General features: G+C 35.8%; 1 protein-coding gene across 4 annotated transcripts in view; it reads right to left on the bottom strand.

The window, feature by feature from the left end:
* Positions 1-15278, bottom strand: part of CTNNA2 (catenin alpha 2) — a 1229110-nt gene that overhangs the window by 20738 nt on the left and 1193094 nt on the right. For 2 of the 4 annotated variants that reach the window (XM_029231354.1, XM_029231355.1), the window contains one exon: positions 11939-12082. The exons of the other annotated variants lie outside the window; for them this stretch is intronic. In XM_029231354.1, coding sequence (XP_029087187.1) covers positions 11939-12082 — 144 coding nt within the window. The remainder of the gene's footprint in view (positions 1-11938; positions 12083-15278) is intronic. 4 annotated transcript variants of the gene reach the window in all.

The raw sequence follows: 15278 nt of genomic DNA on the forward strand, positions 1-15278 counted from the left end.
CTCGTTTTCCTAATATTTTTAATGCGGATAACAGTATCTCTTCCACAGAATGATTTTGAAAACACATTGCAGAGTGCATTTCAAATGCTTAGCACAGTGCATGGAACATACTAAGCCCTCAATGTATCTTAGTTTAATAATAATTGAGGCATTTACTACATGCAATCGTCCTGTTGTCCCTCTAAGTCGTATTACTATTCCAATTTCTAAATCAAAAGCAAAAGCTCAGAGATTAGCAATGTTACCCAATATCTCCCAGATGATAAAAGACAGACTTGGTTTCCAAATTCACATCGAATAGCAATACCTTGTTTATAATTTTAACATTTACCTTAAGAGAACATGATATATTTTTTTAACAACTTTATTGGAGTATAATTGCTTTACAATGCTGTGCTATTTTCTGCCGAACAACAAAGTGAAATAGATATATGTATACATATATCCCCATAGCCCCTCCTTCTTGCATCTCCTTCCCACACTCTCTATCCCACCCCTCTAGGTGGTCACAAAGCACCGAGCTGATCTCCCTGTGCTATACAGCTGCTTCCCACTAGCTACCTATTTTACATTTGGTAGTATATATATGTCAGTGCTACTCTCTCACTTCATCCCAGCTTACCCTTCCCCCACCCTGTGTCCTCAAGTCCATTCTCTTTGTCTGTGTCTTTATTCCTGTCCTGCCCCTAGGTTCATCAGAACCATGTTTTTTTTTAGATACCATATATATGTGTTAGCATACAGTATTTGTTTTTCTCTTTCTGACTTACTTCACTCTGTATGGCAGACTCTAGGTCTATCCACCTCACTAAAAATAACTCAATTTCATTTCTTTTTATGGTTTAGTAATATTCCATTGTATATATGTGTCACATCTTCTTTATCCATTCATCTGTCAATGAACATTTAGGTTGCTTCCATGTCCTATTGTAAATAGTGCTGCAGTGAACATTGTGGTCCATGTCTCTTTTTGAATTATGGTTTTCTCAGGGTATATGCCCAGTAGTGGGAGTGCTGGGTCATATGGTAGTTCTATTTTTAGTTTTTTAAGGAATCTCCATACTGTTATCCATAGTGGCTGTATCAATTTACATTCCCATCAAAAGGGCAAGAGGGTTCCCTTTTCTCAACACCCTGTCCAGCATTTACTGTTTCTAGATTTTTTGATGATGGCCGTTCTGATCAGGGTAGGGGGTACCTCACTGTAGTTTTGATGTGCATTTCTCTAATGATTAGTGATGTTGACCATCCTTTCCTGTGTTTCTTGGCAATCTGTATATCTTCTTTGGAGAAATGTCTATTTAGGTCTTGTGCCCATTTTTGGACTGGGTTGTTTGCTTTATGATATTGACCCGTATGAGCTGTTTATATATTCTGAAAATTAATCCTTTGTCAATTGCTTTGTTTGCAAATATTTTCTCCCGTTCTGAGGGTTGTCTTTTTGTCTTGTTTATGGTTTCCTTTGCTGTGGAAATGCTTTCATTAGGTCCCATTTTTTTATTTTTGTTTTTATATCCATTTCTCTAGGAGGTGGGTCGAAAAGGATATTGCTGTGATTTATGTGATTTATGTCATAGCCTATGTTTTCCCCTAAGAGTTTTATAGTGTGCAACCTTACATTTAGGTCTTTAATACATTTTGAGCATATTTTTGTACACGGTGTTAAGGAGTGTTTTAATTTCATTCTTTTACATGTAGCTGTCCAGTTTTTGCAGCACCATTTGCTGAAGAGGCTGTCTTTTCTCCATGGTATATTCTTGCCTCCTTTATCAAAGATAAGGTGACCATATGTGCATGGATTTATCTCTGGGCTTTCTATCCTGTTCCATTGATCTATATTTCTGTTTTTGTGCCAGTACCATACTGTCTTCATTACTGTAGCTTTGGAATATTGTCTGAAGCCAGGGAGCCTGATTCCTCCAGCTCCCTTTCTCTTTCTCAAGATTGTTTTGGCTATTGGGGGGTCTTATGTGTTTCCATAGAAATTGTGCAATTTTTTGTTCTAGTTCTGTGAAAAATGCCATTGGTAGTTTGATAGGGATTGCATTGAATCTGTAGATTTCTTTAGGTAGTATAGTCGTATTCACAATGTTGATTCTTCCAATCCAAGAACATGGTATATCTCTCCATCTGTTTGTATTATTATAATTTCTTTCATCAGTGTCTTATAGCTTTCTGTATACAGGTTTTTGTCTCCTTATGTAGGTTTATTCCTAGGTATTTTATTCTTTTTGTTGCAATGGTAAATGGAATTTGTTTCCTTAATTTCTCTTTCTGATTTTTCATTGTTAGTGTAAAGGAATGTAAGAGGTTTCTATGCATTAATTTTGTATCCTGCTCCTTTACCAAATTCATTGATTAGCTCTAGTAGTTTTCTGGTAGCATCTTTAGGATTCTCTGTGTATACTATCATGTCATCTGCAAACAGTGAAAGTTTTACTTCTTCTTTTCCAATTTGCATTCCTTTTATTTCTTTTTCTTCTCTGATTGTTGTGGCTAAAACTGCCAAAACTATGTGAATAATAGTGGTGAGAGTGGGCAACCTTGTCTCTTGCCTGATCTTAGAGGAAATGGTTTCAGTTTTTAACCATTTGGAACAATGTTGGCTGTGGGTTAGTCATATATGGCCTTTATTATGTTGAGGTATGTTCCCTCTATGCTTACGTTCTGGAGTATTTTTATCATAAATGGGTGTTGAATTTTGTTGAAAGCTTTTTCTGCATCTATTGAGATGATCATATGGGTTTTATCATTCAATTTGTTAATATGGTGTATCACACTGATTGATTTGCATATATTGAAGAATCCTTGCATCCCTGGGATAAACCCCACTTGATCATGCTGTATGATTCTTTTAATGTGCTGTTGGATTCTGTTTGCTAGTATTCTGTTTAGGATTTTTGCATCTATGTTCATCAGTGATATTGGCCTGTAGTTTTCTTTCTTTGTGACACCCTAGTCTGGTTTTGGTATCAGGGTGATGGTGGCCTTGTAGAATGAGTTTGGGAGTGTTCCTATCTCTGCTATATTTTGAAAGAGCGTGAGAAGCATAGGTGTTAGCTCTTCTCTAAATGTTTGATAGAATTCACGTGTGAAGCCATCTGGTCCCGGGCTTTTGTTTGTTGGAAGATTTTTAATCACAGTTTCAATTTCAGTGCTTCTGATTGGTCTGTTTATATTTTTTATTTCTTCCTGGTTCAGACTCAGAAGGTCATGCTTTTCTAAGAATTTGTCCATTTCTTCCAGGTTGTCCATTTTATTGGCATAGAGTTTCTTGTAGTAATCTCTCATGATCTTTTGTATTTCTGCAGTGTCAGTAGTTACTTCTCCTTCTTCATTTCTAATTCTGTTGATTTGAGTCTTCTCCCTTCTTTTCTTGATGAGTCTGGCTAATGGTTTATCAATTTTGTTTATCTTTTGAAAGAACCAGCTTTTAGTTTTATTGATCTCCACTATTGTTTCCTTCATTTCTTTTTCATTTACTTCTGATCTGATCTTTATGATTTCTTTTCTTCTGCTAACTTTGGGTTTTTTTGTTCTTTCTCTAATTTCTTTATGTGTAAGTTTATGTTGTTCATTTCAGATTTTTCTTGTTTCTTAAGGTAGGATTGTATTGCTATCTACTTCCCTCTTAGAACCGCTTTTGTTGCATCACATAGGTTTTGGGTCATCGTGTTTTCATTTCCTCTTTGTTTTTTTCAGTGATCTCTTGGTTATTTAGCATTGTATTGTTCAGCCTCCATGTGTTTGTATTTTTTAATTTATTTTTTCTGTAATTGATATCTAGTCTCATAATGTTTTGGTCAGAAAATATACTTGATATGATTTCAATTTTCTTAAATTTACCAAGGCTTGATTTGTGACCCAAGATATGATCTCTCCTGGAGAATGTTCCATGAGCACTTGAGAAGATAGTGTATTCTGTTGTTTTTGGATGGAATGTCCTATAAATATCCATTAAGTCCACCTTGTTCAATGTGTCATTTAAAGCTTGTGTTTCCCTATTTATTTTCATTTTGGATGATCTGTCCATTGGTGAAAGTGCAGTGTTAAAGTCCCCTACTATTATTGTGTTACCGTTGATTTCCCCTTTTATGGCTGTTAGCATTTGCCTTATGTGTTGAAGTACTCCTATGTTGGGTTCATAAATATTTACAACTGTTATATCTTCCTTTTGGATTGATCCCTTGATCATTATGTAGTGTCCTTCTTTGTCTCTTGTAATAGTCTTTATTTTAAAGTCTATTTTGTCTGATATGAGAATTGCTATTCCAGCTTTCTTTGGATTTCCATTTGTTTGGAATATCTTGTTCCATCCCCTCACTTTCAGTCTGTATCTGTCCCTAGATCTGAAGTGAGTCTCTTGTAGACAGCATAAATACGGGTTTTGATTTTGTATCCATTCCACCAGTCTATGTCTTTTGGTTGGAGCATTTAATCCATTTACATTTAAGGTAATTATCAATAGTATGTTCCTGTTACCATTTTCTTAATTAGTTTGGTTTGTTTTTGTAGCTCTTTTCCTTCTCTTGTGTTACCTGCCTAAAAGAAGTTCCTTTAACATTTGTTGTAAAGCTGGTTTTGTGGTGCTGAATTCTCTTAGCTTTTCCTCATCTGTAAAGGTTTTAATTTCACCATCAAATCTGAATGAGATCCTTGCTGGGTACAGTAATGTTGGTTGTAGCTTTTTCCCTTTCATCACTTTAAAGATGTTGTGCCACTCCCTTCTAGCTTGCAGAGTTTCTGCTGAAAAGTCAGCTCTTAACCTTATGGGGATTCTCTTTTATGTTATTTGTTGCTTTTCCTTTGCTACGTTTAATATTTTTTTTTGTATTTAATTTTTGATAGTGTGGTTAATATGTGTCTTGTCATGTTTCTCTTTGGATTTATCCTGTATGGGACTCTCTGCTCTTGCTGCACTTGATAGTATTTCCTTTCCCATGTCAGGGAAGTTTTCAACTATAATCTCTTCAAATATTTTCTCTGACCCTTTCTTTCTCTCTTCTTCTTCTGGAACCCCCATAATTCAAATGTTGGTGTGTTTAATGTTGTCCCAGAGGTCTCTGAGACTGACTTAATTCTTTTCATCCTTTTTTTTTTTTTTATTCTGCTCTGCAGTAGTTATTTCCACTATTTTATCTTCCAGGTCACATATCCGTTCTTCTGTCTCCATAATTCTGCTATTGATTCCTTCTAGAGAATTTTTAAATTCATTTATTGTGTTGTTAATCATTTTTTGTTTGTTCTTTAATTCTTTTAAATCCTTGTTAAACGTTTCTTGTATTTTCTCCATTCTATTTCCAAGATTTTGGAACCCTTTTACTATTATTACTGTGAATTCTTTTTCAGGTAGACTGCCTATTTCCTCTTCATTTTCTTTTGGTCTGGTGGGTTTTTACCTTGCTCCTACAACTGCTGTGCATTCGTAGTTTCTGTTGTTTTTGGTGTCTACCCCCAGTGGGTGAGGTTGGTTCAGTGGCTTGTGTAGACTTCCTGGTGGAGGGGACTGGTGCCTGTGTTCTGGTGGTTGGGGCTGGATCTTGTCTTTCTGGTGGACAGGACTGCATCCGGTGGTGTGTTTTGGGGTGTCTGTGAACTTATTATGATTTAAGTCAGCCTCTCTGCTAATGGGTGGGGTTGTGTTCCTGTCTTGCTAGTTGTTTGGCATGGGGCATCCAGCACTGGAGCTTGCTGGCCCTTGGGTTCACCTGGGTCTTAGCGTTGTGATGGAGCTCTCTGGGAGAGCTCTTACCAATTGATATTATGTGAGGCTGGGAGGTTTCTGTGGTCCAGTGTCCTGAACTTGGCTCTCCCATCTCAGAGGCTTAGGCCTGACACTAGTTCGGAGCACCAAGACCTGTCAGCCACATGGTCTGGTCACTCCAATGGATTCTCATCATCCTTGGGAGAACATGATATTCTGTAACTTATTTTTTCAGATCTCTTACATCAAAACCATGTGGCCGTCACTGTTCTCTGACTTGGTTTTTACTCAGGTAAAATGCTAGGCCTTAAGGTAAATAATTTTGTGTGGCAGATTTCTAAGGACTACCCAAAGTTATGTTTGGCTGGGTTGGTGTAATAAAGGCCCAATGACAGAGCTACATGTGATTGGTTTAAAAAATTCTGTAAGAATTTAAAAAGTCATTTTTTTCTTTTAAATCAACATGCTGAAACTAATTTTCTCAGTTAATGGCAAGCACTGGCATCCTACCAATTAACTGCTTCTAAAATGTGACAGTATCACCAGCTCTACCAAAGCAGTTATTGTTATTACCTGCAGAGAGATGTATATGAAGAAAAAACAAGATTCCCTATCATTTCTCAACTTATAAACAATGAAATTCTCAAATTAAAAAATAGAGAAGATTCTGGCAATCTGGAAGAGGAGAACTGTATGCAAATCAATTAGAGGGTTAAATCCAGAACTGACCCTCCTTGCTGTGATAAGAGGGCCACCTTCTTCCAGAGCAGGGTTCATTCTCATGTCTTAGTCAAATGTAAAATACCTCTCTAGTGCCTCCCTCTTCTTTGAACATTTGTATAACTCTCTACACAGACTGGTGGTTGTAGGATAATGGCTGTTTTCCATAAAGAAAAAAATATATATAAAAAAATGAGTGCTTCTAAAAGATTGTTTATTGAAATATATAGTTATGGTATTAATATTTTTCAACATAGACCATAGACCTACATTGGCTTGAAAGCTTGATTTTTCTCATCATGATGGGAATATATACATATATAAATTTTTTTAATGAGTTCACCTAATTAATATTAAAAAGCAGTCAAATAGCTCTACCAAAGAATACCAAGCAGAAATAAATATTGCTCTGCACTGTTGTCTCTATCCCTTCTCTTGACACGAGTTGGGAGCTATAGAACAACTTAGCTCTGAACTTGATTAACTCCTTGCATTAGACCATGATGATGAAAGAACTAGATGGTCCCTTAAGTGTTTATAGTTGCATGTCTTTTCTTCAAGCTATATTTAATAGCATCACTTAGTAATTATTTAAACTTAAAACCCACCATTCTTAGAAAGTTTTTTTTTTTACACCTAACAGAAATTTAAACCAACTTTCTCAGGAACATTCTTATCTTACCTTTATCCTATTTTCCCAAATCTTTTATTCTTAATATTTTCATTCTATTTTTTTTTTGATTCTTCTTCCAAGAACATAGAAACCATGAGTCAATTCTGTTGCCTTGTAGAGATTCTGAAACTTTGGTGTGAAAATGGATCACCTGGCATGTCGAAGGTGAGGTTAAGTACAGTTTCCAAAAACCTACATAATACCTACAGTCCTGATTTAAGGAGTCTGCAGCCTGGTCCAGGATTCTGCACTTTAACAGTCTCCTCCCACCTCTTTCTGCATTTGGCATGCAGATGATCCTCTGACCATTTTGAGAGACACTCACTAAAATGAGAATAGGTCATAAAATTTTCTTTCATATCCAGTGCCCACCTATCTTTCTTATTTCACCTTTGATTCTTCTCCATCTTTCCATCCATCTCTGACATTTTCAGGTCTGGTCAGCATAGAATACATCTATACCTCAATATTATGGACATTCTGTACCTTTTCTGGGATAATCATTTCTCTCCTCCTCTACTTTAAGCTCCTATCCATTTATCTGGGAAGACTCAAAGATATTGTCCCATTTATGAAGCTTCCTCTTCCCCTTCTCTACAGGAATGCCCATATCACTTTGTATATATTTCTGTGAGAGTCATTATTATAATCTATTACATTTACTGATTATGTGTCTGTTTTCCATTGCTACTTCCATGTCCATCCATAAGACAGTGAATATCACATGTTATTTACTCAATAAATATTTGTTGAATTATAAATCCAACTGAACTTCTATTTCTAAAATTACCCCTAGGGACATTTCGGGGGAGGAGGAGAAGAGTTGCCATCCTTGTTGTTGTTCTCTTGGGACAAACCTAATTGTAATATCTTTAACTTCCTTTAATAGGCTAGATTGTTCCACAAAAATTTATGGAAGTTCTACTTCAACTTTTTGGGGAAAATTAGTTCTAAGAGAACATTCCTTGCTTTGTAAAACTGACCTTGATAATACTACTTCATTATTCCCATATAGACAATTTAGCTTTTGAAAGTGATTTCCTGAGATAATATATTCTAGAAATTATTTTTTATGTCATGATAGAATATTACAAAACGTTCACTGGATGATGTAAACCAAGTCATTAGAATCTGGGATAGGTAATAAAGCAGGTCTACTCACAGAATTTCTGTGTGTTAGAAAGGCCAAAGTAGTAACTTGGAAGGAACTTGGATGGCAAGAAATACAAAAACAGTGCCCTCTAAGTGATACAAAGTATACACTGAAAATCATCTATGAATCTCCAGCAACAGAGAGGCTTTCAAACCTAAGTGTGCTTTGTCAAAGTGGGTAAGTCATGCCCAAATCCAAGTGTATTAGGGAAAGAGACTTGCATAATCATTGTCTCTTTGAGAGCAGAGTCTGACATGATTCCTATTCAGTGCAAGAAACTTCCATTTGCTTTGGAAAATCACCCTGGTTACATGGATTCTCATTAGCTTATGGGCATTTCCATGACCATCCAATGTTTCTAAACCTGTCAGTGACAATCCCTTTGATTGTCCAAATGTTAATCCATTTCCACCTTTTTCAGAAAACCACAATGTGCTAGAGCCTCCTTCTGTCCATAATTCCTTCCTTTTTTTTTTATTTCTTTTCCTCAGTCGTGGCTGTGAGTGATCATGTGACCTCTTGTGTAACTAAGAAAATAGCTGCCTGATTATATTTTAATAATCATTGCAAGTCAGTCACTTGCCACCTCCTCTTCATATATTATAAAGTCAGCATATAATTAAGAGTAGAGGGGCTCTGGGAAGGTATGGGGCTGGACTCTTAGCAAAGACTTTTGATTTCAATATGTGGCATTTCTAAACACAAGATAGCCTCTGCAACATTTACAGTTCTGTGGGCTTGCTGACCTGCCTTCATTATGTATACACAAACAACACAAATCTAAACCATTCTGTTCAAAGTTAGCTGAAGGTCTCAGCTTCTCACAAAGCCTTCCCAGTACAATCCAGTCTACCCCAGACCACTCTGACACTTACTGTCTTCACTTTTAAGTTGTCACTTGACATGTGTCCAGACTCCCAAAAAGGTTGCACATTCCTCAAGAGTAGGAGCCAGGGCTTACATGTCTTTTATCCTTCATAGCACATAGCTCAGTAACCACCAATTCCCTACTCATTGAACTCTTCCCAACAGCACAAGGGAATTCCTGCAATATTGCATAAGTAATTTTGAATTTGAGAGTCCCAATAAGGCCTAGCTCCCTCTATTACCTAGTGGATGAGGATATTTTCTTTATCTCAAATAATCAGAATAACATAAAATTATGGAGTTAAAAAACAAATCAGTCTTCCAAATCAACACACAGCTAATCATCATGGGCTTGATATTGTCAGCTTAAAAGAACAGGACCCACTAACATCATTAACCAAATAATACTACATCAGATATAGAGTACATTTTAACACTAGTTTGGACTGAAATTTTCTTTCTAGTTTGAAAAACTAACTGTATGTCATCTACAAAAATTAGGTCTCATCAACTATACAATCTTTTTTCACCATAAACCGGTTCTTCAAAAATATATCATTTTATGATAGAATTTTGGAGCAGGATTACTTTAGAATATATCCTTTAAATCATCTATCATCATTTTAGAGATGAGAAAACTGAGACCCAAGAGATCTAAGTAATTTACTTTGAGTTACCTAATTAGCCACTGACAGAAATAAGACTAGTGCACCAGTGTTCAGACCCCAGATTAAGCAACTTCTGTTTTACCTCACTCTTTTGTTTGGAGCACAATATATGTATGTATTTTAAATTATAATTCAAATACATACAAAATGGATATAAAAACACTGAACACCACTATAAATGAAACATGCACATGAGGGTATACAAGTGCATGCACAATGCATTCCATGATAGATTCTCTGAATTTGCACAAGCGCACAACACAACCATTCTTAACTCACGAAGTTGAAAGATGATTGTATTCCAAGGGTTTGTATAATATGAGCATTTCTTACCTGGCAGCTGTATGAGAGGTTGACAAAAGACATTAAAAACTTGAGCTATGATTAGATATCGGATTTTTCTGGCACTGAAGGTTAACTTCTACCTGGGTTTCTGGGGTCTAGCACTTTTAATGGAAGGTAGGCCAGAGATTGGAGAGGGATCACCCAACATATGAGACTTTGGCATTGTTACCCAGATTGCAATATTAAGTTGACTGCAGGTGATTATCACCTAAATCTTCCTATGGGCCAGTTATGACTCTATTTCTCCTTATTGTGCCTAAAATCTCTACCGTTACAGTTGCTTCTTTAGGTTAGAAAGCTTAGGTGGGAAAATAACTTCAGCAGTCACTATACCACTCCACCCCAGGTAATGAAAAGAGGGAGAGCCCTTGTGGGGGAAGGATAGAGGCTCTACACGTAACAGAAGAGCTACTGATGAGAAAGGACTCCTCCTTATGGTGTCCAAGAATTTTAAATTTGGGGGCAAATCTAAACAGCATTGACTATATGAGGTTTGGTCCCTTCACTGAGCTTAAGATCTAGCAAGGAGGTAAAACAGACAATTTAATACAATCCTCTTGAGTAGAAAAGTTTGTGTGGAGTATACAGACTGAGATACAAGTAGCATTTCTCTTTCTGAATGTTAATAGATAATGTAATCTAATATATGCTCCATGTGCATAATCTAAAGGCCATTAAAACATTTGAACATTGGGAAATAAAAGGACTCCTCCTTTTAAACTACCCCAGTTCTCCAATACCAATATCCATACATACCTAGTTAACTAGGGATTTGAAAAAATGAATGATATCCACTTAACACATTTCATAATACCTATAATTCAAACTAGGATACTTTTAATCCCACCCCATGAAAAGTAATGGGCCTCACATTCTGATGGTCAAACCTTTTTAAAAACCCACCCTGATGCTTCAACATCCCTTAAAGATGTAACCATCTCCATGAACCTTCTTTCCCCTCTAATAAAAAAGTTGACATTTTAACCATTTTAATAGGTACCCAGGAGAGAACAAGGAAAATGATGGAACACGCTCACTCCAGTTGATCTTTTCCTTCTAAATACTATGGCATATAAATGAATTAATCAGTAATAATAGAAACCCAAATGAAACAAAGAACAGTGGTTTTTCACAGCTCTTTACCAAGAAATCCTATAAAACAGCATCATTGTTATGACATGCAACAAAAAGGTAGCAAATTTGGTTGAGACACATTGAAATGGATGCACCCTTAATCTTGCAAGAGTGGTGGCTCTTTTTTTTAAATAAATATTTTAGTTTTTGCATTTGAAAGTTTTCATTTGTTTATATCAGAACCAAGTTTGTTGATAATTCTTATGTATCAGTTTCTTCACAGTTTTACTCTACAATTTTAGAAGAGCAGATTGATTCTCTGGCTAAACATTAATAAAGGATATCCTGTGATCCTGAAATCTTTCAAATGAAGAAGAATACACTTTCCTAACTTGCCTTCCTTTATAGAAAGCTCACTAAAAGACTACAGAATGGATTCATTCCACATATGCAATGACTTTCAGTCCCAATGGGAAGAAAGAATGAGAAATAAAGGAATGAAAATACCATTTTCAACTTCTCAAGTTTAGATCATACTTGAAGAGTACATCTGTGTTGTGGAATTCTTGACTTAAATAAAGAATAAATAAGTAGATCCTTTGCCCAAAGTTGGTTAATAGTAAGTAAAGAGGGCTTGATTGGTCACATCTTTACTTCCTTGAAACTCCGTCCCCCTGCTTTCAAAATTAACGTTTACAATGAGACAGGTTAGATCAGAAAGCAAAGTTACTCACCATGGAAGAATCACTGCTTCCACACCCGATCGGAGCGCCCTCAGCACAGGTTGGGAGGTGGGTAGAAAGTTGACTAGCCCTGCCCCCATCTATGACATCACAATCTACCTCATAAAAGGTAGTGAAAGTGCTCTGAACTCCTGTCTGATTTCCGAGAGATACAGAAAAGAGAGAGTGAGAGAGAGAGCAAGAGAAAAAAAAAAAAAAAAAAAAAAAAACGTACCCTATTGGGAAGGGATTAGGGAGGTGTAAGAGGGAGTGGGTAATTGGGAGAAAGAGGCCTATGAAGGAATTACGTACTGAAAGAGATATGGGTGGGGCTCCGTGATATTAAGCAGTCCAGCCATTTGGATTCCTCATTGGCTCTCTTGAACAGATAAATGGACCATCTGGGAGAAGGAGGATGAAGCAGCATCCCACCTTGTCAGGCATTGTAAGGGACAATTGTAGTGGGGTTCAAAGGGGATGAATCCCCTATTTAAAGCATTGAAGATCACCAAGAGAGAAAGCAAGGGCTGAAGCTTTTAATGCCTGGAACTGTACATGGGGAATGTCAGATGTCTTTCTAGGAAGTTCCATTGCCCTGCTGTGTGACCTTCAGCAAGCTCTCGGCCTCAGCACACTCAGCCAGTACATGGTGCTAAAGGGATACTTACCTCTTCCATTGGGTTCACTGAGGAATTAACACACTCATTGTTGCTAGAATGGCAATTCATTTTTACTGTTCCTTTTTGTACTCAAGCGTGAGTTGTGTGATAGGCACAATTTAAAAGATAAGCCAATAACCAATGCTTAGTTCTACCCTTGGAATTTCTACCTCTTAAAATGTTATTTTTGATATAAAATATTACTGACAATCTTGACTAAGTTTTTCTATGTATACCAAATATAGCATACACCTAAAGGGGATAATTAGATCCGACCTTCAAACCTGGAGAAAAATCAAATGGCAATATTGCTACAATCACAAGGTCCACTGCGCTGCTACTTTTAGAGGTCAAGTTTAGGTGACCCAGTAATGCTCAGTGACCAAACATTTTTGTCACATGCAGTTCTGCTATAGTCATAGCGTTATAGCTTTGTTTAAAGCCTGATTCCAAATTTTTTTTTTTTTTTTGAAATCAGGCAAGATGGGAGAAAAATGTGGAGAGCACTAGGTCTTTTTTCTTTTCAAATGTAGATTTAGAGCTTTAAAAACTGAACTGGTCAAAGCTGTCAAGTGAGTATTATGACAAAACAAAAGGAAGAGCAAGCAGATCCTGAAACCATCCACATGGAAGCCAGATCTTTATTTGCCCAGTGGAATATATGAAAAGTGAACCTTTTTCCACAGAAAATATTTCAGTAAAGATTCAGAATAATAGCTTACAATTCACAGCACCATAAATGGGTAAAGCCCAGAGCCTGTTTCTGTACGCAGATAAACAAAATTCCTAATTTGGATTTTTTTCTGGCGTTTTAAGCCAATACAGTTCTATCTCTAGTCCTGTCATTCTTAGCTCACTAAATATCTAAGTGTATGAAATAATCACAATTTTAAACTATACAAAATTGGTAGATTAGGGAGCATTTTGAAACACAGAAGCTAGTAAATTCAAACTGATTATGAATCTGGCAACATTACTCCCATCTTTTACTTCAAAATAAATGTTAAAGGCATTTAAAGAATGTCTTTAGAGAATTAAAGACAATAAAAAAGAAAAATATTGGCATATGAGAAGCAAGAATGAAATTGAAAATTTTCCTATATTTGGGTTTTTTAGTACTTACTAGAAGAAGCAATAATACTGTGCATATGTTTTCCTTGCTGAATTATTCTCTTTTTATGCTCAATAAGTCTAAATTCAAATTCTATATTTAACAGCTTTTATTGAGTGAAATTTCACAATCAATGGTCCTATAAAGCTATTTTCTTCCAATTTTTACATATTAGATCATTGACTAGTTGGCTTATCCTTGCTTTTTTATGTTTTATAACAATTCTGCTTGGCTTTAGAAATTAGCCATCTCCTGATTTTTCACTGTAGGGAAAGTGTTATTATTTTACCAATTCTTTTATCAATCAGTTTCAAAAATGATTATTATGCATTAGAAACTTATCTGTGTCATCTCACCTTTCATACAAAATACAAAAGTCACTATTTAAGATTAATGATGCAGCTGTCCATTCTTCCAATAAGCACTTTAAAAATTTTACTACCAAACAAAGGAGGTACACTTTTGCCAGCATTAAGATATTAGAATAAAATGGAGTTAAACACTTTTTAAATATTGAAATAAAACAAGCTGGACTTAGATTATAATCTATTGGTATTTTTAATTAATTATCTATTGTTTATCTGGAAATGGAGCATGTCTTCAGGAACCCAATGCAAAACTAGGCTGCATCAAATGGATGCAGAGTGGTGAACTGTGCTGACTTTTTAGGTGAATTTAGTATGATTGATTACAATAATGTCTTTAGTTATGATATTAGTTAAAATTACAAAATTTTCTTTGACACAGAATGCAATGCCTGGATCAAATAATTTCCAACTCTTCTTAGGATCTAGCCTCTTGACATTTTTTATGAAAACTAAGTCTTATTACAATTATGGATTTGATGCATACTTCCTATGACATCACATAAATGGATGAGTTAGCCCTTCAAGGCAAGACATGAAGTGATTGCAAGATTTCAGTCAAGAGACCTTATTATTGAAGTCTTGGTTATAATTTTATTTGGACCAGAGAGATGTAGGGTTGGTTTCAACTTTTTGTTTGTTGAAACAAAAAAGTTTTAATTCAACTTCTTAGTGCAAAGGATTGAGAAAAGTCAGGTGGAATAATTTGTACACTCCAAAAGAATAATCCGCAGATGTATTTACCAAGTAATTTATCATGGGAGACATGATCAGGCAGTTGGAATGCAGTGTGACCAAAATGTTATTATTAAAGAGAAATATTACAGTAAGAGAATACGATTAATTTTGATAGCAACAGATTTGAATTGGGAGTTCCCAGATAAAGAGATCATGTTTGAGTTTGTCTTAAGATAGTGTCTCACATATAGAACCTTGGGCTTAAAAGAGTACATGGTCCTTAGAAGATATTGCTGACTTCTCAGCATCTGATATCCTGGAACTTCTCTGATATCCTGGAACTTCTCCAGGATATTCTCTTTCAGTTGCAAAATAGATTTGCAAAGGAAAACATATAAAAGAGGTCGAGACAGATTTTAGAGATTTGACAGAACATCTAGCCAGACTTCCAGTCAAGTTCATTATCAGCAAGACATCTGTACAGATGAAGGTATTCAGAGAAAAGCAATAAAATAAGATACAGTATTGATGATGAAAGA

Source organism: Monodon monoceros, unplaced genomic scaffold (assembly GCF_005190385.1).
Source record: "Monodon monoceros isolate NGI ecotype Baffin Bay Population unplaced genomic scaffold, NGI_Narwhal_1 Super_Scaffold_19, whole genome shotgun sequence".
Taxonomy (NCBI): Eukaryota; Metazoa; Chordata; class Mammalia; order Artiodactyla; family Monodontidae; genus Monodon; species Monodon monoceros.